Source organism: Myzus persicae, unplaced genomic scaffold (assembly GCF_001856785.1).
Source record: "Myzus persicae strain clone G006 unplaced genomic scaffold, MPER_G0061.0, whole genome shotgun sequence".
Classification (NCBI taxonomy): Eukaryota; Metazoa; Arthropoda; class Insecta; order Hemiptera; family Aphididae; genus Myzus; species Myzus persicae.
Window position 1 is genome coordinate 42601 of NW_019104256.1, and position 24358 is coordinate 66958.

A 24358-nucleotide genomic window follows, 5' to 3' on the forward strand; every position below is an offset into this window, starting at 1 on the left:
AGTTTCTCTCTATACGCCACTGGTCTGTCATCACTTTTTGGGGCAGTTGAAATGCTTCGATTTTCTTCGACTGCATCTTTTCTGGTAGGAAAAGTGAACCTAGTTGGTACCTTTGGGGTATCAAAAGTAAAAAATGCCCAATAATTTTGAAAAGTGGCAGGTAATACAAACAAAATATAAAGGAAAAACGTTTATATTTACTCGAAATTGATTTTCGACAACATACCGATCTTAGTTTTTTGTAAAATTATAAAAATAATACCGTAGAAAACTGACATGAAATTTTCAGTGAATGTTTTACATCCGCATTTTCTATACAACATAAATTTTTCAATATTTTGACTCGTGTTAAACTATTTAATATGAAATTATATATATATGACATTTTCAATTTTCAATTAGTTTTTTTAAAACTATTGTCGATAAAAAAATTTTTAGCTTGGTCAAAAAACTTGAAAATGTAATTCAAGGTTCCTCGTAAGTTGTTTTAAGTGGAAATTTAAAGGAAAGTTGAGTGTAAATCCACAATAATTGTTTATAAGCTTTTGAATTTGGAACTTTAACAAAGTTAGTAAGAATCACAAAAATTTTCAAATTATTTTGAATTGATAAGTTAATTTGAGAAATTAATAAAAACGTTTCTTTTTATATATCTAAGATTTTAAAATTTAACAAAATAAGATTCCTTATAAGTTTGTCTACCTTTATCGAAAAAACAAAAGGCCAACCAGAAAGTCAAATTAAATTTTTATAAGCATTTACAATTTTTAGAACACTGGATATTCATTCGATTTCTCATGTAGCGATTTTCTTATTTTGTTGTAATTCGAAAACTAATAACTTTACTGCATATAATTTAAATTCATACCATTTGTTTATTTAATGAATACACATAATACAATTTTCAAATGATTTTGACTCGTTTTGAGCGGTTTGTGTGAATTTTTAGTTTTTCTATGAATTCCAATAAAATGTTATTCGTTGGTTCGAAAAGCTTTACAATTTAATACAATGGTCCAAATATATTGTAACAATACTAGTTGAAAAATATTAAAAATGCCTAGGCACCATTTTTTTTATAAGTATTTAAATTTTGAATTTTCACAAAATGTACAAATTATATTGTAGTTAAAGATGTTTAAAACGATCAAATTTTATAACTAAAGATTGAAAATTTAAAACAAAGTTCTGCGTAAGTAGTTCATTCTGTAACCAAAATATCTACCAAAAATATAACACAAACACTTCTTCTTCTTCTTCTTCTTCTTCTTTGGCTTTTTACAGGCCTTTTAGGTCCATTGCCGCAACAACATACTGTCTCCATTCTTCTCTGTTTTGTGCCGTTTCTTCGGCATTCCTTATTCCCAACATCTTTAGGTCTTCTTTTATTCTATCAACCCATCTCTGTCTAGGACGTCCTCTGGGCCTCTTTGCGTTTGGTTTCCATGCGGTTATTTGTCCGATTAGTCCTTTTGATCTCCATACATGCCCAGCCCATCCTATTCGTGCGCTTTTCAAGATCCCAGTAATATTGGGTTCGTTATATAATTCCTCTAAATTTTTATTGCTACGTATTTCATATTCTCCTTCATTGTTTTTGTTTGGGCCAAATATCTTTCTCAATATCTTTCTCTCAAATACTTCTAACTTTTTTTCATCTGACTTTGTCGTCGCCCAAGTACTGCTTGCATACAAAGCTATTGGTCTGACTAGAACTTTATATAGTGTTACTTTGGATTTCCTTGATAATAGTTTTGATTTGAACAATGGTAATAGTCCATAGTAGCACCTGTTTGCTGCGATGAGCCGTCTTTTCACTTCTTCGTGGCTATTAGCATCCTCATTAATATCTGCACCTAAGTATTTAAAATTTCCTACCCTTTCAAATGTGTACTCATTCACTTTCAAGGAATCCGATCTGTGGTTTTGTCTAGATACTATCATGATTCGGTTTTGTAGGTTTTGTTGCTGTTCACGACGACATGTTGGATGGTAGAGGTAGATCACACTGACCGACACGGATATGCTGATATGCTATATGGTTGTTTTGCGCGTCCGGAAGTAAATTTCTTTTCGGCTATAAATACCTTTTTCGACCATACACCTTTTTTCTGGTGACATATAAGAAATCCACACGCCCTACACTTTTTTCCGTTTTAAGTATAGATACGCGCCGACTTTTTGCAGAACTCAATATAAAAAGATAACTAAATATATTGATATTTAAATAAATAACAATTTTCTAATATCAATACCTATAAAATGTTAAAATTAAAAAAATTGTTGGACTCCTCCCTCAGAAAAAAGTTGAAAATATGCCACTGAATATAGGTATATAGATGGACACTTTTTGTTTACGACAATGGTTTTATCGGGGATGTCCGATTTCTATGTACATTTTATTTAATTGTCTATAATGATAAACATGATAATTTATAATATTATAGTAATTAATAATAATACCGCCGCGGATATTGTACAATATATTGTAAATATTGTAAATATTGTTTATATATTTTAAATATATTAAATATTTAATATATTTTAATATTGTTCACGTCACTTGTGTGTCATACTACCTATATTACTGCAGTGACGTAGTTTCAGTTTTTAAAAAGTGGGGGAGGGGCACAAACAGTTTGACAAGCCCTTTTAACTTGAAAAAATTCTCAAAAAGCACAAATTTGTTACTTTTCCTTCATACAACACACACATATACACACAAATATACATACCGACTTTCATGCACATACCCACATGCGTCTAAATTTAAATATATTCCTGCTATTAATTAGAAATTGTCAATTTAAGTAATTTATTTTCAAAATATTTTTAACGACCGAGCACCGAATGGTCCGCGTTTAAAATTAAACTGAAACGCTCGAAACGGACAAATAAATATATTTTGCATTTTTGTTATTTGTTACTTAATGACATGTACCTGCGAGTTTGTGTGCGTTGTTCATATACCCCCAAACTCACATTACTAACCATTTACATTCAAAAATACCCTAAAAAATACACTTGTACGCTATTACATACTCACAAGATCGTGCGACGCCAGATGTGAATTAAGTTGCCAATAATTTGCTCCTTAACAATATAGCTGGCACCTGGATCAAAAATTAATCAAACACTTGTTTATCGCATTTTAAAAACACGGTTTATACAAAACATCAACATGCTGATCAGCCATATAAATTTTTTTTCCAGTAAAAGTTGTATCACCTGAAAAGTATTAAGATAAGTGGCTAACACTGCAGAGCACTGGACAGTGGACGGACATAGCTATAATATTATGTATTTGGAGCTGTATGTAGGTATTTGGATTTCCCATAATATCGTAATGGACCATAAACAGTTTACTGTAGGAAAAAAAATAATAGTAATAATTCAGCTACGAATAGACGAAAACCGACATCGAATTGTCCATAATGCACACATGATAAATGTAGTAAAATTGTAATAACGTTGAAGCACATTATGACCACGACGCGCGACGGCACAGTATTTTTATTGAACAGGGATTACAATATTAAATAGAAACAAATTAAGAATCGGAGGATAAAAAAAAGAGTATTCAATAAAATAGTGTACGGATATAGTAAAAAAACCAATAGTGTATTTAAAAAAGTATTTGAATACCTGTACACAAATATACTTTACAACACTGCACATTATTACCTATATAAATGTTATATTCGAGGAATTTAGGGGAGAGCCTGTTTATAATACCCATAGTAAATAATTGTTAAGTAAATGAAGCCGAGTAACATAATATTCCATAATTTATAATCTATATAACATATTAATATCGTATGTAATATAGGACGCGCAATGTGCTGCAAAATGCATAAATGCAAAATTTTTAATTTTACACACATTCAACATTGTCAATAATATTGTCATCATAAAGATAAAATGTTTATATTTTAGTTGAATACAATTATAAAAATCATGAATAAATAAAGAACTTAAGAAACGAGCACCACATAACTCAATACCTAGCGCATTCTTTACCGCTGATATTATGGTATTTTAGTGATATTTCTTAAGATAGGTATTTATTTTGTGATATATACATAAATATCTACCATACTCTGCGTGTTGCAATATGCATTGTTTAACGTGTATAATTTTTTGCTCCAAAAAATACATTTACAACATTTACCTACGATTTGCGAAAACTCTGAAAACACTTTCCGTGGTTTTTTTGCGAAATCAAAATAAATTCGTGAACCGTTTTATTTGAAACCGATATTAACTTATGCTGTTTTCATAAAATATGTGTTAAGTTTACAATGTATTATTATATAAAATAAAAAATGTAAAAAAAAAGAAAATGATTAATGTCTCAAAAATGTCAAAAAAGGTCGTTGATAGAATTCCGTATAGAACAACACCAGGACAAAGAGTATGTCTGAGGGTATAAAGGATGTGTGAACAGATTTATTCTGTAACCTATAACTAAAATGATTATTAGATAAAATTACAAAATGTAGGTACTTATTTATTAATGATAATTGATTAGAATATATTAAAACCATCGATTCGAAATTGAGAATTTATAAAAAAAAAAAACACTAAGACTATATTCTAAATAAATTGAATTGTTATCACTTAACACTAGAATGTATTGCAATTACTGATTTATAATTAAACTGTATTATGTCCTATGGATCCGATATCTAACGCTACACGAAAGACACAAGCAAAGGAATTTCTTCAGTCCCTTGTTCCTATGAAAAAAAACTGGTTCCTCACCTTAGTTTACTTTAATATTTCTATCAAACATCTTGAATATTTTAAATTTAAGCACCTACAATAAATTAATATGTACGAAATATTATTTCAAATATTTCTCAAATAGTAAAAAATTGTATAGTATAATAGATAATACATTTACTAAAATGTGAATAAAAAATTGGTAGTTTCGTCTATTAGATTCAAAAAATGACGAGTAAACGAAATTTTTCTGTCCCTAAAAAATAGGGAATCGTTCCTTACCAACACATCTGTACATTCTCGGTTTAAACATCATTTATATCTGTGGCCTGTGGGAATACCGAATAGCAAATTTAAATATTGTTGTAATCTACATGAAAATTATTTTAATACCGTTCATAATAATCATTAATATTCGTGTAATTTATTGTTGCGATAATTCACGAGACGGTCAGGTACGAATGTACGATGGAAACAAAATGAAATATCGTCGATTCCTGCGCACAATATCAGCACCGAATTGCCACCGATTAAAATTAAAAGAAAAATAATTTTTATATATTTCTGTGATACCTATCAGTGACTATTCGGTTCGCCTCACGACTCGACCAATGAAAAGCTTCGAGTCGGATACGTTTACGGTGGGTAAGGTGAAGGGGCATGGCTATCATTAAATTTCCATCGTACCATTGTATTTCATATCAACTATCATCATTGTTAAATATCGTAATTATTGCAATATTATACTGTTATAGTGTTAGGTTATTACGTAATAATTAATAATAATTCTTATAAATATAAATTATAATTATTTGGCATTCGCTATTCGCACTCGTCAGGCGTCGACCTCAAGAGTTTTTCAATAAGAAAATTACTCCGTTTCTCGTAATCCATAAGTAAGTATGTATGTCATTATTTCATGTTACATAATAAAATTATATTAAGCTGTTTGCATGCAATCGTTTGATCTCTAAGTATTTTTCGTATTGTGTTCATTGGAATTTCGATCGTTCAACGGTATTCGGTATAGCTGTTTTAGTCATTGAAAAAATTCTCATTTGGTAGATACGTAATAAACGGTTTATAGCTGTGTTTGAAAATATAAGTTTGTATGCATTGTCATTCATCAAGCTTAAGAATAATTTAAGCAATCTCCTGGCCTAAGTATGAGTTGGCGGCTTAGAGTGTATCGGACGAGTATTAAAGTACGTCCAGCCCTTGTGCTTACTAGCTGTTTTGTTGACGCAACAAATTTACGGTATAATACACAAGTGCACGATTAGTTACAAAGAATCAAATTAACGTTTTATCTGTTCACATATTATTATAATTTGTTCTGACTCGCCCATCAAATTTGAAGGCGAATCACAGGTTCACGAATCACTTATTAACCGTTTTATAGCTGCCACTGGAAAAATGTTATTATTTTTTAATGTGCACGAACAAGTGATAAATACATTTTATGACACTAGTTTTATTTACTGTTAGTATGCTAATAGGTTATAAATATTAGTATTTATATCATAGTTATATTTCATTTTTGTATTTACTTGAGTGAAAACCAAATCCGCATGTGTTATTTCCGTCTTCATTACTCATAAAATGGTAAATTTAATTTTCAGAAGAATTATTATTTATTAAATTTAAATTCACTTCTATGTTATTTTTGATATTTTAATTTTGAAGCAGGTTATGATAATTTTAAAATCTACAAAAATGTACTGTCTTAAAATTCTTATTATTTTCTACTTCATTAAAATATCAACTAAAGCCTCTGAGTTCAACTAGATGATAATTTTGCATTTAAATTTTATAATAAGTCAATTTACTCTCATTTTACTTTGTTGTGATCTGTTAGACGGAGATAACTCTTGTGAGTGTAGTGTTCTATTAATATTTTCAATATAATAAAATAAATCAATGCCGCAACAGATAGATAAATTTGTTAATATATGTGTCACTTAATTACAATATTATAACATAGTACAAATTTAAATAAAAAATTATCTCAGACTTGGAGTTACTATTTTAGTATTGAATTATTAGCAATGTCTTATGAGTTTCTTCTTTCTCCATCAACAAACCTCATCACGATCTGAGTTAAATCAGAATATAATTGATGATATGTTGGTGGAATTAGAGGTAGCAGATCTATTAATTTTTTTTTTAATTGACATTACATGGCCTCTAATAGTATTTTATTTTACTTATACTATTTCCCCTACAAAGAAAATTTAATGTTGTAAATAGCTCATTTGCTGCAAGAGTCAAGTTGATAATTCAAAACACCTCTCTCTGTTTTTTTATATTTGCACTTAAGAAACCGGTGCCATTTAAACAGTTCTGTTTCAGTGTTTAATTTATGTATCATGAAATGTATGTAAATGAAAAAAATCAAAATTCAGTCATTTCTATTTCTTGAAACTTGTTAGCATTTCGTGTTCCTTTAACAAGTTGATACTGGTTGTTTGGATGATAAATAACAGTATTTGATTTTTCAAATATTATTGATTTATGTCACGTTCTCACGTATGCATACTTAACTACTTAAAATGTATATTTAATCACTATTATGATGGGTATTTGGCTTTTATGAGCATTGCTGATGCATGTGTTTTAGTTTTTCTGAATAAAAATTACTTCCTCATGCAGTCTTGTCGCATATTATAATTTTATGATTTTCTAATACATTTATCATAGGATTGTGTAGAAAAAGTATGGAGATATTACTGTAAATGAAATAAATACTATTGTGTTCAATGATAACCTTATCATAGTCGTAGTCTTTGTTGTTGAGTATCCACGGGAGTATCCATTTTTTTATCGGACTAAGTACTAATATTCATTTAAAATTAATTTCAATAAAATAAATAAACCAAAATTACTGAATTCAAAAATATAGTGTTATCACTCTGTAAAAATATCTAAACAACAATATTAAAAACATATATAAGTACCATAAAGTGATTATAAAATCGTAACTTGATTTTGGTACTTTTTCAAGAATATATGCTTATAAAATAGTATTTACATTATTAGACATAAGATAGCAAGTTTTACTATACAATAATTCAACTATTCAAGTATACTACTCAGGGGCGAATGCAGGGGGGGGGTTACCAAATAGCAGTTACAAAAAATAAATTATCTGATCTACAAATGTATTACTAATAAAATTTCAAAAAATTTCAAATAAATTATTAGTTATTAAAAAGTGTCCCTTCTCCTGTGGTTTGTAAATCAATGTATACAGTAAAATTACCATTAAAATGTATAAGTATGACAGTATGTTAATTTATTAATAACTGATCGACATCGGTGGCTGCCAATTCGATGATGTGCTTAATGTAGACAGACGAGTGTAATTACCGTCTACGAGAAATTCGCAAAGACCCGTCTTATCTAGAATCTAGATAATTTTAGAAATTGTATCATTGTTCAATAATCAATATAACATATACCACACTGCCAACGGACGTCAAACACGACATATATCGCATTCTCGCTGTACCTACCGCTATTCACTAAGGTTTTGATTGTCGACTGTCGTATTATTTATAATTTAAATTGAATTGACAAATTTTAATAATCAATTATCAATCTATGATAATATATTGATATGTAATATGTATAATATGTATAATGTGTATAGTATAAGTGCCTAAAGCCCCAAAACAAATAGTTAAAGTATAATACAGTATGAATAATTATTAATTTATTAATGAATACTTACTTTAAATCTTTTCAAACCCCCCCCCAATTTTTTTTCCTGCGTTCGTCCCTGATACTACTACTATACCACAGCACTTATAGGATAACTGTACATCTTACCGTACAATAAGATTAGAAAAATAAATTATTCTATGTATAAGTCATTAGTACCAAGCATTAAAGAAATTTTTTTGTAATTATTTTGTTAATGTTATTTTTTATTAAATATCAACATCAATTTAAGTACAATTATTTTTTCAATCTATGCTAATAAAAACAGCTAACTTAATATATTAGTTATTTGACCATTATTATTGGCATCCACGGAGATTATTTTATGGACAGGAGCATGTTAGTATAATTTATGAAAAAAACATTTTCACGTCTCATTGCAATGCCTTTCCTCCTGTTGCCAAAGGGGTGAGTAGTGAGTTATAGTTATTACTTTATTAGATAAAATATTTTATGTTGTTCTTAAATCACATAATTAAAATAAAACTTGATTATAAGTTGTTGACACTTCTAACTCGACAACTTACATGTTGTCTGTATTTAACATTTGAAAAATATTTTTGTTAACTTATTCAGCATTCGAAATGTGATTTGTAAATAGGGCCAACTAGGTCAACAATTTTAATTTAAAATTTACCTGTTTATTAACTAAGTTGATGTGTTGACAGACAAATTACTTTGAAAACATATTGATTGCATTTTCCACTGCACTTTTGTGAATACGCATAAAACGATTCAATATATAACTAATTTCGACTAATGGGTTCACTTTCCAGCAGAAGAACGCCCTCACCAGCTCAAGTGATGGCTGCTACACAGTTTGTTAAGGACGCTGTTGCACACGATCCTATTGTTATATTCTCCAAATCAGATTGTGGCTACTGTCAGATGGCCAAAGAAGTAGGAGTTTTTAAAATCTACTCATAGTTTAAGGATTAATAACAATTTATTTTAATTTTAAAATGTGCTAGTGTTTTGATAAGCTGAAAGCCACTTACAAGTCCATTGATTTAGACAAGAGAGAAGATATGGATGATATTCAAGATGCTTTAGAAGGAATAACCGGCGCTCGTTCGGTAAATTTATTGACATTTATCAATTTATGAAAATGGCACACGATTCACTATAATATTTATTATTAATCTAGGTTCCGCGAGTGTTTGTGAATGGTGTATTTATTGGGGGTGGCTCTGACGTAAGAAAGATGTCCCAAAATGGCAAGTTGGAAGAGCTCCTAAAAAAATAATTATATACAACTAAGATTAACATACTTAAATTAGGAACGACATTTTAGCATTAAAAAAAAAAAATGTATACTGCTTTCCAAGAACAATTGTTTTATTTCAAAAAGATTCATAATAAAAAAAATTACTTAAATATTATTTGTACTGGTTTTTTAAATTTTAATAAATATTGTCAAGTGTAAAAAAAATATTAACTTATTGTATTAGTGATAATAGTTTAATAATTGTTAAAAAAAAAAACATGAATTACTGGGTTATTGAATGCTTATATCTGGACATTCACCATCATTTGGGGGAGCGACATCATTATGAATGGCAGCCAACATCGATTCGATATCCAAATGGTCAGTTCCAGTCTCATTTCCTCTAATATCTTCATTTGTACCGGGGATTTCATGGTTTTCTTGCAAAAGTTCAGCCTGATCGGTTGTGTTTTCAGAAATATTCTGAGTCTCTTGAACAGCGGGAACTTCCGAGTTTTCATTTGGGACATGATCATTTAACAACATTTCAAAGTCCGTGTCAGTATTGTTCATATCACCTTTGCCATCCAATAAATGTCCTTCATCGTCATTTGTTACTGTGGCCGTTTGATTTTCAACAGAATTCTGTACATCATGCGGTTGGAATACAGCAACTTCCTCTAAAGTAACTTCAGTTTCTTTCTCCTAAAAAAAATTATTTATGAAGGCATAATTACATAATATTTGGCAATTACAATGAATTATACCTCTGCCACCGGTTGCTGCTGGTTGTGATCCTTATGAATATGCTCCAGGCAATCCACTCTTGTATCATAAGAAGCAGCGCATACTTGACATCTGTACAAACGCTTTTTTTGTTGCTGCGGCTGTTTGTATGGTTGTTGTTGGGGTTGCTGTTGTTTGTTTTGTATACCCATCAATTGTTGAGGTTGATTTTGAATTTGTTGCTGCTGAGGTTGTTGCTGTGAACATGCAAACAAAACAAATTTAAGGACAATAGCAACCATAAAATTTGCAATTAAACTGATTTATAAATATAGTGTCTAATTCACAAATATACAGGTAAAAATTGCAATCAGGAGTCATTAACAATGAAAACATAGATATAGAACTGTGTAAATGTGATTTGAAGTGTGTGAAAAAAAGTTCACCAGGTAACTGTGGTAGATCTGCCATATAATATGCATGTTAAAACACTTCATGATGAAATAACCACACGTATATATACAAGCATTTCTTTATTTTGAATTAGCTTCTGCTTCTCAGGGAATATTGTTTTCAAATTTATTTATGGTTTTTTGCCTGCTAGTATCATAAAATAATATGGGTACCTAGTGATTATATAGCTATTAATTCCAAGGTAGTATGTGATACATATAATGACCTTTTTTTAAATATTTGCGGAAGTCTTGAGTGGTCCATTTTGACAATTAAAGCATTCCTAATATTATGCATTACCGCCAAGCTTACCACATCAACCAGACCGCCACAAAATAAAAATAAATATAAGTGGAGGGACGAGTGTCACTTCTCTAATGTTCTATGGTATTACATTTAATAATGTAAAATAAAAAATATATGAATATAGAACAGGTACAATTAAAGTAATGTGCCAAAATTATTAAAAAATGTTCATACAATTATTTCATTACATTAAAAAAAAAAAATGACTTATCAATACACATAGTGTATATCACTTAAGACAATGTATTTTGCATGTTATTAGACCAGCACCGCAAGTATTATAGATAATGGTCTTGACAGGTCACATACTAAAATTGATTTTCACTCGGTAGGTCATACATTAAACGCATAATGTTTTGAGCAGTACAACTTTATAATATACCTCTGTATTTATAGTAAAATTGCCAAAATTCCATAATGGATAGGAAAGAAGATGCTATCAAAATAATAAAAACATAATATAATAACATATATAATATGACACAGGTTAAGTTTTTCTCTCTGCATTGTGGAATTTTCGTATTTATACTATAAATACAGAAGGAGTATTGGTGTACATTCCTAAGACAAAAACAACACATGCAGGTGGAGTGTTCTCTCAAGTGTATTTGTTCAATTCTTATAGAAATACAGAATTGCTTTTAAGATCCTTATAAAAAGCGAGTATATAAATTTGTTATCCATTAACTGTACCTACAATTAATATATTTTATTACCTGAGTTACAGTTCTTGTCGCAGTTTGGTTTGTTTTTTCATTTTTTTTCATATGAGAACGCATATGGAAACTGAAATTTAAATACAAATAAAATAAATTAAGGATTTGTATTGGAAAAATATTATTCAAGAACATACCGAACATGACCAAGGTCTTTAGACTGAAATGAACAAAAACCGCACTTGTAAATTTTCATTTTGGAAGAATCTTGTCTTATTTTTGATGAAGCACTGCTCGAAGCACCAGCACTAGTGGAAGGTTCTCTAACTGTCAAACCACTAGGAACTTTTCTCTGACCTACTTCCAATTCTTCAGTTCTTATATTCCCATTGACAACCTAGGTAAGACAAAAGAAAAATAATTAATAGTTAAATATTGTGTACAGATATAAGCACAAAATAAATGTATACTTCAATAGACTTAATAGGCTGATCAGCAGGCAATAATCCATATTTTTTCTGTATATACGATAACATTGCATTTTTAACAAGTTTCAAATCATTTTCCAGCTTGTCCATATGAATTAAAAGTGAAGTGCATCTCTTGCACATGTGATCGGCGGGAGTAACAATAACAACAAATTCCTCCCCCACAAGTTCACAAATCTTATCTGGGTATGAAGCATTACTGTGTGGTGCAATGCTTGAACACACACGTGTTCGTTCCCCAAACAATTTTGAATTACAAATGAAACAAACTGCCATCGTATCTAAAAAAACATTTTTTATTGAAAATTAGGAATAGTTAGCAAACCTAGTGCTTCAAATTTTAGTCAATAAATCATTTTTTTCTCAAGCATGTTAATTGAAAATATGACTTAAATTTGATGATTAACACAGTAATCGGAGCGACATTTAAATTTTTACATGTGGTTATTTTGTGTAACTTCTTCTTCAAAATAGTACACTTAGTTCAGATTTTCTACTACAGAAAAATTAATTTTTGTTCATTGTTATACAAGACTTAAGAGGATGTTAGCGCACAATTGGTTTTTTCTCTCTAGCCTATGCATGATATGGACAAACTGTGTTTACGCAGAATCATTTTTTCTATGTTTGTAAATAATCTTAGAGTAAAATCACCTATTACAAAAAATATAGAGAATAATATTTTTGAGGGAATGACATATTGATTTTATATTTTATTGGTATTTGACAAAATAAACAAATAAAATGTTGTACATTTAAATGATGTTTAAATTGTTTTGAGACAAAAATGATTCTGCGTAATTTCGTTTTGTCTATGTTGAGCGTGGACAAAAAAGAGAAAACAAATAGTGCACTAACATCCTCCTAGCATTTTTGATACTAATAATGAACACATTTCAACCAAATAGCAGTATGCAAAGTAAAATACTACAGTATGTTTCACATCAAATGCAACTTGATCATCCTGCATTAGGTGTCTGAATTTACTCAAATCAGTTTCATAAATGAAGGATGTAAACAAGAAAAGTGAGTTTTTCAAATTTCCCACCTTTTTAACACGCTCTAAAGGGAACTCACGAGAAAAAAGCTTCCTCCTAATGCGCTACAATGAAGTCACATTCGATGTGAAATATAAAATAACAAAAATTGTAGTTTTAATTATAATGTTTTTGATATTAAGTTAGGAGGGAGGAAGGAGGTTAAGTCAAGACATAGCGATGGTCTAGTTTTAACTTAATTACATGAACATAATCCTTACAGCGAGGCATTCATAATTTTACAGAAAAAAATAAATGCCAAATATTCCTATAAAAAGGCTTCTGTAAACATAGTTTATGTTAATACACCTAGATAGAATACACAATTAATCATAGGAATCATTGGCCAATTACATAAGGAGCAGAAAAGATGCTACGAAAGATTGCACTAGAGAACTTAATATTAAATTATTATTATGCCAAATTACATTATATACAATAATAATTATAAACTACAAATAGTGTATAGGTATGTAAACAAGTATTATTCATGATATAAAATAACACATCTACCAAACAAAATATAAGAAAACAACAATTATTTTATTAGGTTAACCATAATTTTTATTAGAATTTACAAAATGGCGAAATAGATGAACTAGGTTTTAGTGTAGGGATGAGCTGTACCGATCAATTTAAATTGGAACCTATTTTATCCGAGCAGCGGTGAAGCATAGAAAAACTAGGTGGATACGGAAATCTTTAGTAGGTGTAACTATTCTAACAATTTAAGACTCAATAATGAAAAGCTAACAAGGTTCAGTTGCGACAACACGCAACAGGTAGTCCTGACAGACTACAAAAATTTTATCGATTAGCAAGAGAGATGTCTCAAACAAACGTAACGAAACATTTTCTAGAATCCAGCGCACGAGGGTAGGTATAAAACGACGAATAGGAATGGCGTTACGTGCCGGCGTTTCGAAATTTGTTGGATTTCCGGATTAACGGAAAATTATGAAGTGGACATTTGACTAACACAAAAATCAGAACTAACGATTAGTACCGCGGTACGTTTTGAGTCTCGTTTTCTGGCATGACAATAGGATTAGTAATCCACTTGAATACGACTATCTATAACAAAAATCGAGTGTTCTTGAACCCGGTACCGAGACTAACGATTAAATCAATACTTTGGGCGTGAGAAGATTACTACCGGTCGAATCGAACGAACTCGCAAACGCGTGTGTGGGAGACAGCGTCGGTCATATACGACAAAAGGACGCAAGTAAAATATGATAAAATGTTGGTTCAAAAACACGTTGGACAGTGGGTTTGGGTCTGAACAATAAATTTAAATGTGAAATGGAGTTAGGATGACGAATAGTAAAAAATTAGAAATAATTTCATTACTCACCTTTGTGAACGTCACCACGCACGAGCCGAGAAAAAAGTAAAATGACTCGAAAATGGACGCGACGAGCCGACGACGACGACGCCGATCTTTAAGTTACGCCGACCGCAGCGCCGGGTAAACGTAAACCGTCGACGGCGGGTAAACTGCCGCCAAAGCCGGTCGCTAGACGCCGGTCGCCGGTACTCGGTAACCGGTAGAGACGGTAAGGGACGACGGAGTGCCCGGCGCAACAGCCAACTGCCGACGGCAAAAACGAACGGACGACGGTCGATGGGCGGAATCGATATCGGACAATCTTCCACAATCCGCCGCGCTCGGTCGCCGGGAACCGGGTATGCGGTTGTTTGGCAAACAAAGCGTCGTCTCGTCGTACGTCGTGAGCGCGCAGCGAGTGCCGCCAACAGAACAACGACGTCCGTATCGGCAATTAATGAACGCACTGCGTTCTTCTGTTATCACTCGGGTTATTGATGCTACTATCAATTCCGTAGATCGTAGAACGTAAATGTTGAAATCAATGGCGAGTGTCTGACACGCTGACTGATTCACATTTCACATGCTCGCGCTCACGGTCTCGAACCAAGTTAAGTGCGAATAGTGAAATTTCGATAAACCTCCCAGAAATGGACTACGCGCCGACCTCCGTACCGGCAACGGTGCTCAAAATGTGAGTATTCGGTTTTCCTTGTTTCTTGAAACTAACGGTAGACCGGCACGGTTATTAATGGTTTTGTTTGCTATTGTGTTCTTATAGATTATGTTGCCAGTGTGGTGTGCCCATGGAGCCAAATCCGGCCAATATGTGTGTTTCTTGCCTTCGTATACATGTGGATATCACTCAAGACATACCCAAACAAGGAATTTTGCAATTTTGTCGCAACTGTGAGCGATATCTACAACCACCGTTCGAGTGGATATCCTGTGCGCTTGAATCTAAGGAACTGTTAGGGCTATGCTTGCGTAAACTGAAAGCATTGAATAAAGTGAAACTAGTGGATGCTGGATTTATTTGGACCGAACCTCATTCCAAACGTATCAAGGTTTGAATACATTATTGAAATAATAGGTAATTTAAAAAAAGCTCATAAACTTAAAATTAAACCTTAGGTAAAACTTACTGTACATGGTGAAGTGATGAGTGGCATGACATTACAACAAGTGTTTGTGGTTGAATTTACTGTTGCAAATCAAATGTGTGATGATTGTCATAGGTCTGAAGCTCAGGATTACTGGCGTGCTTTAGTAAGTATATTCTGAAATTAACACAAATGAAATTTGTTAGTTAGAACTGGGTATGTAAGGTATTGTTATTGATAATTCTATTATTAAATACAACATCTCGGTGTATCTCTTATAATGATTGTTAACTACATTATATTAATATTATTAATTCATCATTAAAAGTAATTACATTTATGATCACAGGTACAAGTTAGACAAAAATCAGATAACAAGAAAACATTTTATTACTTAGAACAGTTAATGTTAAAACACAAAGCACATAAAAATACATTGTCTATAAAACCAGAATCAAGTAAAAAAATCTTTTTTTATTACTTCTAAATATCAAAGAATATATATGGTATTAATTAATATTATCTATTTTAGATGGTTTGGATTTTTTTTACTCAACTGAGTCACAAGCTCGTAAGCTTGTGGATTTCATGACTGCTGTGTTGCCTTGCCGATATCAGCATTCTAAAAAGTTGTTATCGCATGATATTCATAGTAATACTTATAATTACAAATTCACATACAGGTATTTTTATAGCTATCAAAGACCAATAAAAGATATGTAGTACTGGTGTAAAATCTTATTCGATGTAGTAGAAAAAAAATGTTTTCATATTTCACTGAATATAATTTTTTGTAATCGTATGTTTCATTGTTAATTTTAAATTACCAATCTGCTAATCTAAATTTTTTTCAAAATTTAATCCTTATTAATTATTATACCTATCTAAAGTAAAAAACTTAAATTGATAATAAAGTAATAAGTACAATATTCAAAATGAAGTATTGGTTAGTTGTTAGATTTCATTAAGAAATGTTTCAGTACCATGACTTAACAGTGAAATGAACTTTTATATAATAGCCAATATATATGGTGCTAGATACTAGATAAAACTTATTGTTTAGAGTACAAGATTTTTGTTTCCTATCTTAAATAACTGCTGAAAAACAATTTTCATTTAAAAATAATGGTTCACTAAAGAATTTTAAGTGATATTTAACAACCTTGGAGGCATTTTTTTTCAGTTACTATTTTGAGATTTTACACCAGTTTTAATTTTGATTTTTGATTATTATCTAGTTTGGAATGCAATTATAAATAAAAAAAATTGTTATTTTTTAGCATGGAAATTGTTCCTGTCATGAAGGATAGTATTGTTTGCTTGTCTAAAAAAGTTAGTCAACAACTAGGAGGGATCAGTCCTCTTTGTATCGTTTACAGAGTAACAAATTCTATTAAGCTGATTGATCCATCTACCGCTCAATGTAAATGTTGATATTTTTCCATTCTCTGTAGGTATGCTACTATGCTCTAATGGTTGATTATATTATTTTTAGTGGCGGAGGTGAGCAGTTCTGCGTATTGGAGAGATAGTTTTCAAAGTGTATTCAAAAGTAAACAATTAACAGAATACACTGTAATGGATATTGAACCAATCATGGAAAAAGACCGAGTACAATTTCCGGGGCAAGGACAACTTTCATACAAGGTGAGTGTTCTAGTAGTCAAATGGTATTGCATATGAGGAATTAAAAGATTAAGTTCTTAACTATTTTATAAATTCTTAGTAGTCTTATATATATTTACTCAAATAATAATGACAAAATTTCCCAAATATTGTTCAACTCGAAATTATGTCTGTAGTCAACTTATGGTTTCAAGTTGTAAAAACAATAATAACACATTCTTAAGAGGACGTGTTGTATAAATGCATCAAAGCGATCTAAAATGAATATCACGTACACACGCATTTATAATATATTGTATGAATATACAATTGTCGCTCGGCGACAACACGCACTTTTCCCATTAATGACGGCCAATTCGAATAAGATATTATGTATTGTATATCACTCTCGTGTGGTGTGTGCCGAACGTCGTCGTCGTCGTCGTATTATTATAATATACGCAACGTCGCGTCGCTCGGGCCTTATGTGTGGTTCTCGTACGAGTGAGTGCGTTGGTTCTTTTCGTAAGTTTCTACATAAGACCTCGTCGCCACTATTGGCCGTGTACCGTGAGTGCTCTGATCTTACCGGGACTCCCGCCATCTACCACCATCGCCGACCTCCACCACTCCATCATCACACCACCCACGATTGTAACCACGGTGTCATGAGTCCCTCCTTTTACTATTATACCTATTATATACCAGGGATGGTAAATCCATGACACGCGAAAATGTTTACTAGTATATATCATATAATATTATAGGTAATAGGTAAAAACATATTATGTCTTTTATCGGTCATTAACTGACGAATGCAGTGCCGCATGTACTTTAATAAAAGTTACTAATTATAAACCAAATATCAATGAATTGGCATCAAGTGTTCAACAACAGAAATCATGTCAAAATAAATAATTAAAAAAGCAATATTATTACAATTATTATGTACCTAAACTAACATTTTTATACTAATGCATTAATTATACAATCAAATTATAGTATAACAAATTATAATATTTTTAATATTTTTTTTCATGGCACGCTCCGAAAAAAAAGGTAACTCTGGGCACGCAGTATTCAAAAGGTTTGCCATCCCTGCTATATATACTATGTATTTGTACTAACACTAGTCTATAAGGTTAATTTAGACACATGTCTATCTTGTGCGAATTTCTATTTAATAGTACGCTGACCGACAGCAGGTTCATAAAAATCATCTAGTACTTTGTCATTGCCATATGTCTCTGTTCCTTTAACCAATACGGCATTTACGCAGCCTGGCCTAACTTTCTGTTACTGTAAGACTGCAGGGATTGGTACGTGAAACAGGATGTCTGTGTATCATTTGTTTTTTTTCTTTGGCTCGCGGGCAACATGGCAAATTTTTATTTAATTGAACCAATCCATAGGATTGTCACTTTCAGTATTAGAGTGAATTCGCCTATTATCAAACTTTCAGCTAAGAATATCACGTGTGTCCATACGTTGATTTTGTTTGTGATATTTAACATGCTCATAACTTAAAAAAAAAAATAGCCAACATTGGGACACAAGTAATGTTTTTAGCTTGAAGTTTGATAGTAAGTAGAATTCACTCTAATATTAAAGGTAACAACAATCCTATCCCTATGGATTAGCTCTGCTAAACATAAATTTACTATGTTGTGGGAGAGCGGAAACAAACACACACATGAGTTGTCTCCGCCTTACAAGTGCGTAGCATGGCAAATTTAAGATCAGCAGATCATGTTTAATTCAGTTAGTTTAAAAATTAGAGTGAGTCAACCTATTATGAAACTTGATGTTAAGACATTATTTGTGTTTCAATGTTCGTATTTTACGAAATTTTTTAGCAAGTTATGCGTATATAATATATCATAAATTAAAAAAGCTCATAACTCACTTAAAAATTAGGCTTTTGAAAAAAACGAACACAAGTAGGCACACATATAATGTTCTCTCCATCAAGTTTCATAATGTGTCGATTCACTCTAATTTTTAAACCAACGGAACGAAACGTGATCTACTGAGCGTAAGTTTGCTATTTGCTTACACGTTTGTAAGACGGAGGCAACACATGTGGGTGTGGCGTCCTCTTGAAGGGGCACACAACACAAAAAAAAATGTTATTCAATACTAAATTGTTTATTAGAACTATCAGAAATGACTTGGTCAAAGTTAATTGTAAAAAAAAATATCATTCAAGAGAACGTTATATCGGAATTTGTTATCTCTGTATTAAAAGTAGGTATACGTAACATACTATAATATATCAAATTTACACTCAGGAGATTACGTTACACTTAGTTGGTTTAAAAATTAGAGTGAATTGACCTATTATAAAACTTGGTAACTTGTATGACTATGCAAGTGACTGAGTAGCATCTTCCTAAGGAGATATTAGGGTTATTATTTATGTTTTAGAATAGCCAAGTTATGTCATTGGGCCGGATTAGGTAAAATTTCTATGTTAGGTAAAATATGTTATGGTATACGGGTAAAAGTTGCTCACTTTATACAATTTAATATGTACCTAACTAAACATTTCAATTTTTGAAGTTTGATTTACGTATAAACGTGTAGCTTTTTGTGCTAAAGATGATTGATTGAGGTATCAGAATTGCAATATAAACTTAGTTTTTTAGATTCCGAGCGGAGCGATAGATGTGTTGATTTTACAAGGATGTGTGTTTTTATATTTATTTATTAATTTTGTTGTGTCTGTTTTATCGCGGTTTCTTGTAGTAAAAGTGCTTCGATTTTCTTAAACAGCAACTTCTCTGGTAGGAAAGTGAATCTAGTTGGTGCATTCGGGAGGTCAAAATTTAAAATTCCCAATAGTTTTTAAAAGCCATAAGAAAAACCGGAATTTTTTCGCAAAACCATTTTTCGAAAAAAATTATTTTGGTTTTTAGTGTAACTCAAACAAAAATGACTGTAGATTCATAAAATGTTCACTGAATATTTGTGTAACATTTTCTATACACCATAAATTTTTCAAAATATTTTGATTTATGTTGAACTATTTGTATGCATATGAAATTTTCGATTACTATTTGTTTTTTTTTAAACTCAAGTCGATGAACAATTTTTCGCTCTGTCAAAAAACTTGAAAATGTAATACGAAATTCTTTGTAAGTTTTTGTTAATAGAAATTAAAAAAAAGTTGAGCGTAAATCCACGATAACTTTTTATGAACGTTTAAACTTATAATTTTGACAAAATTCGCAAAAATCACGACATATAGCAAATTATATTTAGTTAGAAATTCATAAAACTTTTTCTATTTATATCTAAGATTTAAAAATTTCATGTATAAGATTCCTTAAACCTTTGTCTACCTTTATTAAAAAAAATAATTTCTACCGGAAAGTCAAATTAAATTTTTATGAGTGTTTGAAGTTGAAATTTTTACACCATTGGATATTCACTCCACTGTCTTGTAGCGATTTTCTTATTTTCTATTTATTTAAAAACAAATTACTGTAGACACTTGAAATTTACACCAAATGTTTATTTCATCAATTCATATACTTGATAAAATGTTCAAAGTATTTTGGCTCGTCTTATTAAGCCGTCGACGGACATTTTCAATGTTAATTGTTTTTTCTATAAATGTCAATAATTTTTTATTGGTTGGGTAAAAAAGCATGAAAATGTATTATAAGACTTTTGATAACATGTTATACAATAGCTGTTGAAAAATATTAAAAGTACACAGGTACGTTTTTTTTTATAAGTATTTTAAGTTCAAATTTGGACAAAATTGCATATTAACACAAACAATAACGTTTATCATTTTGTTGTAATTCGGTTCCAAGACAGCTCAATTTTACATGGGTATATTTGTATATTTGATATTTTTTCCAGCATCACTGGTAATTTAAGAATAATTTTAATTCAACAATTTTTTTAGCTCCTACAACTTCATCATTGAATTTAAATATAATACCATCCATTATTACAGCGACCTCCTAGACACCTAATGTACAGTTGAGCGATATCCGCGTACCCGCTTTTTTAGTATTTTTAATACTAAAAAAGATAATAGTTGGCTGTGCTATATTGTATTGCGTTAAGTGACCGCTAGAGTTACGAACTGTATGTAACAAAAATGTATTATAAGTTTTTAAATATTTAAAAAAAATTAAACACGACAAATTCTAGTTTCATCTACGTCTTGCGGTGTATTAAGACACATTACATACGTATTAAATTCAAAAATTAATGTCAAAGGAAAGTTAATTATTCTGTGAAGTTACCAACTTTTACACATATAATATGGGCAATTACGGTGTGCTCAGTCCAATGATGTCACACTTCTTTTTAAAATTCCTCCTAACTTTTAATTTTAAATAATGCGAGTAAAAATATTAAAACTATACAATTTTTCTTAGAGTTTCAAATAAAAGAAACTTAGGGTTTTGTGTTTCTTTAAACAATGGACATTAGATAATTGTATAGGTTATTTAAAGCAAGCTGTTTTCTTGTTCCTCATAAGTCATAAACATATAATATATTGTATTTATTTTTAGTATAATATACTTTGTAATAAATTGATAACTAATTGTAATTATGTAACAATTAAAAGTAAAAACCTTTTACTTGTATAAATGTTTAATTTTCTGTTATAAACCACAAATTACTATCATTATTCTTGAGAGTTTTTATTGACAAAAATATGTTTGATTTTAAAACAATATATTATGTTTTATTTAGCATATGTTGGCTGACGTATGGGTGGTAAAATCTAGTGATTTGGGATTGACAACAGACACTATACATTGCCGGTCACATTTAGGACACGTACTCAAGCCAATGGACACGGTTTTGGGCTACGCTATTGCTGATAGTAATGCTAATGATAGCAATTTTGAAAAATTGCCCAAATCATCATTGCCAGATGTAATACTGATAAAGAAAAATTATCCGGACCGCGCAAGGCACCGCAGGCGTACTTGGAAATTGAAACGAATGACCACGGACACAGAAATGAATGTTGAAAGTGATGACAAGTGAGTATCTTACTATGATAGTTAAAAATTAAAAATTGAATAATATTATTATACTAATGATAAATATTTAGTGACATGGACGAATTTATGGACGATTTGGAAGAGGACAAAGATTTAAGGCAAAATATTAATATATACAAAAATCCGGATGTCTGTATTGAATCTGCTGCGGAAGACGATGATGATGACGATGCTCCACCTCGTATTAGCCTTGAAGAGATGATGGAAGATTTGAATATTTATGAAGATGATGTAATGGAAGTATATGAGTAAAATGTTTTCTTTTTTCATTGTATGAATTTACAATGTTTAATAAAATCACATTGTTGACAACATTTATTATATATTTTTTATTATTTAAAATAATACTTATGTTAAATATTTACATTTAAAACAACTTTTGGCGAGTTCTTTTATAAAAAAAAATAAATAGTATTCACTATATTCAGTTATTAAAACTAGTTTTTTCAATGTTTGAATAAGTAATAGAGAAAAATGCGTACATTTTAAAGTATACAAATTTATAAATGTTATAGTACATTATATTAAAAAAAAAAAAACAGTGAACATATATTAATTGTTACTGTTATTACTTCCTAAAATATAGTAACAATTTGATTGAAGGTAAATAATTAAAATATTTTACACTATGAAAAAGAAACATTATTTGATGCCGGTTCCAATTCTGATCGTATCTCACTGTTCAACTTATAAGTTTTGACCCAAATGTCATCTCAGAAGTGTTACCGGGAGATGAATAACTTTAAAACAATTTAATTAAAATTCGTGAAAAATGTATAAAATTAATATCATTTTTTGTTTACCCGATAAAATTCAATTTTTTTGTCGTCTTAAGTCATGGACATACGTGGTAATGATAATTTTAATTTACAGGTTTCAATTGTTTCTCAGAGAATGCCACTAAAATAATAAAATTAGTATTAATATATTTTTAATTTCGTCCACTTAAACTATAAAAAATTACCATTATTAATTTTGTACTGACTACCGTGTGTTTGAATTAGCGTCTATTGTCGGTACGTATTTTGTTTAATAATTAACAACACATTGTCCGAAAGTGCTTGATTTGTTTATAGCTGGGTCATCTAAGTTATACGAAGGTTCATATTTTTTAGTTATTGGCGCAACTAGGGGAATGCAAAACGGTTTTAAGCAACCCCGAGTTCAAATTTAGCATCTCTTGTTTTTTTAGGCCTACGTCTAACTATTGTTATAGTGAGATACCACCAATTTTATGTTTTTAAAGTATTGAATGTTTACCGACAATTTTTTTTCCAAAACGTCGTTCGTAAGACATAATATTAGTTCGTTATAAATCATTGCATATCAGATACACTAATGAGCAATTTTTAGCCAATTGGACACATAAAAAAACACCATCGATTTACGTTGTGGTGGACTGTGTATTATTATTTACTGCTAAATCTTCGCGAGTCTTACATTAGTTATTATTATTATTAACGTTTTACCGTACAAATCAATAGATTTTTAATACAAAGTGGTACCTATATTGTATTTGTACTGGTATAAGCATATTTTGCTTTTGCCATTAAGATGAAGTATGTTAAAATGTGTACAAAAAGTTTTCAAGTGTCAATATTATTGTAAAGGAAAATATTTATTAAAACTAGTTAAACATGACATTATAATTTTAGTAGTAAAAGGGGTTTTCGGCGTTTCCTCGCCTTCCTCTCTTCGGCCGCGAAGTCTCCTTGTCGGCCGCGGCATCTCCTTATCGGCCGCGGTACCCTCTCGTCGGCCGCAGCGTCTCTGTCAGCTGCGGCATCATTGGCCGCGGCGTCTCCTTGTCGGCCGCGGCATCTCTTTGTCGTATGTGGAGTTCTCTTATCGGCCACGGCATTCCTTATCGGCCGCGGCACCCTCTCGTCGGCCGCAGCGTCTCCTTGTCGGCCGCGGCATCTCTTTGTCGTATGTGGCGTTCTCTTATCGGCCACGGCAT

At 30.9% G+C, this 24358-nt stretch overlaps 3 protein-coding genes across 8 annotated transcripts; 2 read left to right on the forward strand and 1 right to left on the reverse strand.

Annotated features, from left to right (window-relative positions):
• The first annotated feature begins 5308 nt into the window (after window positions 1-5308).
• On the forward strand, window positions 5309-9830 carry LOC111040531 (glutaredoxin-2, mitochondrial-like). Of its 6 annotated transcripts, none has more exons than XM_022324467.1 (4): window positions 5309-5621; window positions 9225-9348; window positions 9420-9524; window positions 9596-9830. In XM_022324467.1, exons 2-4 carry the CDS (start codon window positions 9253-9255, stop codon window positions 9692-9694), a joined length of 300 nt encoding a protein of 99 aa, XP_022180159.1. In that variant the 5' UTR covers window positions 5309-5621; window positions 9225-9252; the 3' UTR covers window positions 9695-9830. The 6 variants fall into 6 exon arrangements, with proteins under 6 accessions (XP_022180159.1, XP_022180161.1, XP_022180162.1 ...); XM_022324469.1 differs by having other exon boundaries at window positions 5396-5621; window positions 9228-9348; window positions 9596-9775; XM_022324470.1 differs by having other exon boundaries at window positions 5480-5629; window positions 9596-9775.
• Window positions 9831-9901: 71 nt separating this feature from the next.
• On the reverse strand, window positions 9902-14954 carry LOC111040530 (serine/threonine-protein kinase pakD-like). Its single transcript, XM_022324465.1, has 6 exons — window positions 14679-14954; window positions 12267-12565; window positions 11994-12193; window positions 11857-11926; window positions 10423-10638; window positions 9902-10360 (listed from the first exon to the last, which is right to left on the reverse strand). Exons 2-6 carry the CDS (start codon window positions 12558-12560, stop codon window positions 9947-9949), a joined length of 1194 nt encoding a protein of 397 aa, XP_022180157.1. The 5' UTR covers window positions 12561-12565; window positions 14679-14954; the 3' UTR covers window positions 9902-9946.
• A 347-nt stretch (window positions 14955-15301) lies between these two features.
• On the forward strand, window positions 15302-22712 carry LOC111040529 (60S ribosomal export protein NMD3). Its single transcript, XM_022324464.1, has 9 exons — window positions 15302-15345; window positions 15433-15718; window positions 15786-15920; window positions 16104-16212; window positions 16287-16437; window positions 17035-17177; window positions 17250-17401; window positions 22082-22377; window positions 22449-22712. Exons 1-9 carry the CDS (start codon window positions 15302-15304, stop codon window positions 22648-22650), a joined length of 1518 nt encoding a protein of 505 aa, XP_022180156.1. The 3' UTR covers window positions 22651-22712.
• Window positions 22713-24358: the final 1646 nt, after the last annotated feature.

Excerpts from the sequence above, each read along its gene's own strand:
- LOC111040531 (XM_022324466.1), top strand. The coding sequence starts at position 9,208 with ATGGGTTCACTTTCCAGCAGAAGAACGCCCTCACCAGCTCAAGTGATG. Across the intron at positions 9,349-9,419 it reads ACTGTCAGATGGCCAAAGAA|TGTTTTGATAAGCTGAAAGC; the intron begins GTAGGAGTTTTT and ends AAAATGTGCTAG. Across the intron at positions 9,525-9,595 it reads GAATAACCGGCGCTCGTTCG|GTTCCGCGAGTGTTTGTGAA; the intron begins GTAAATTTATTG and ends TTATTAATCTAG.
- LOC111040530 (XM_022324465.1), bottom strand. The coding sequence starts at position 12,560 with ATGGCAGTTTGTTTCATTTGTAATTCAAAATTGTTTGGGGAACGAACA. Across the intron at positions 12,194-12,266 it reads AGCCTATTAAGTCTATTGAA|GTTGTCAATGGGAATATAAG; the intron begins GTATACATTTAT and ends TGTCTTACCTAG. Across the intron at positions 10,639-11,856 it reads CGACAAGAACTGTAACTCAG|CAACAACCTCAGCAGCAACA; the intron begins GTAATAAAATAT and ends GCATGTTCACAG.
- LOC111040529 (XM_022324464.1), top strand. The coding sequence starts at position 15,302 with ATGGACTACGCGCCGACCTCCGTACCGGCAACGGTGCTCAAAAT. Across the intron at positions 15,346-15,432 it reads CCGGCAACGGTGCTCAAAAT|ATTATGTTGCCAGTGTGGTG; the intron begins GTGAGTATTCGG and ends GTGTTCTTATAG. Across the intron at positions 17,178-17,249 it reads TGATCCATCTACCGCTCAAT|TGGCGGAGGTGAGCAGTTCT; the intron begins GTAAATGTTGAT and ends TATTATTTTTAG.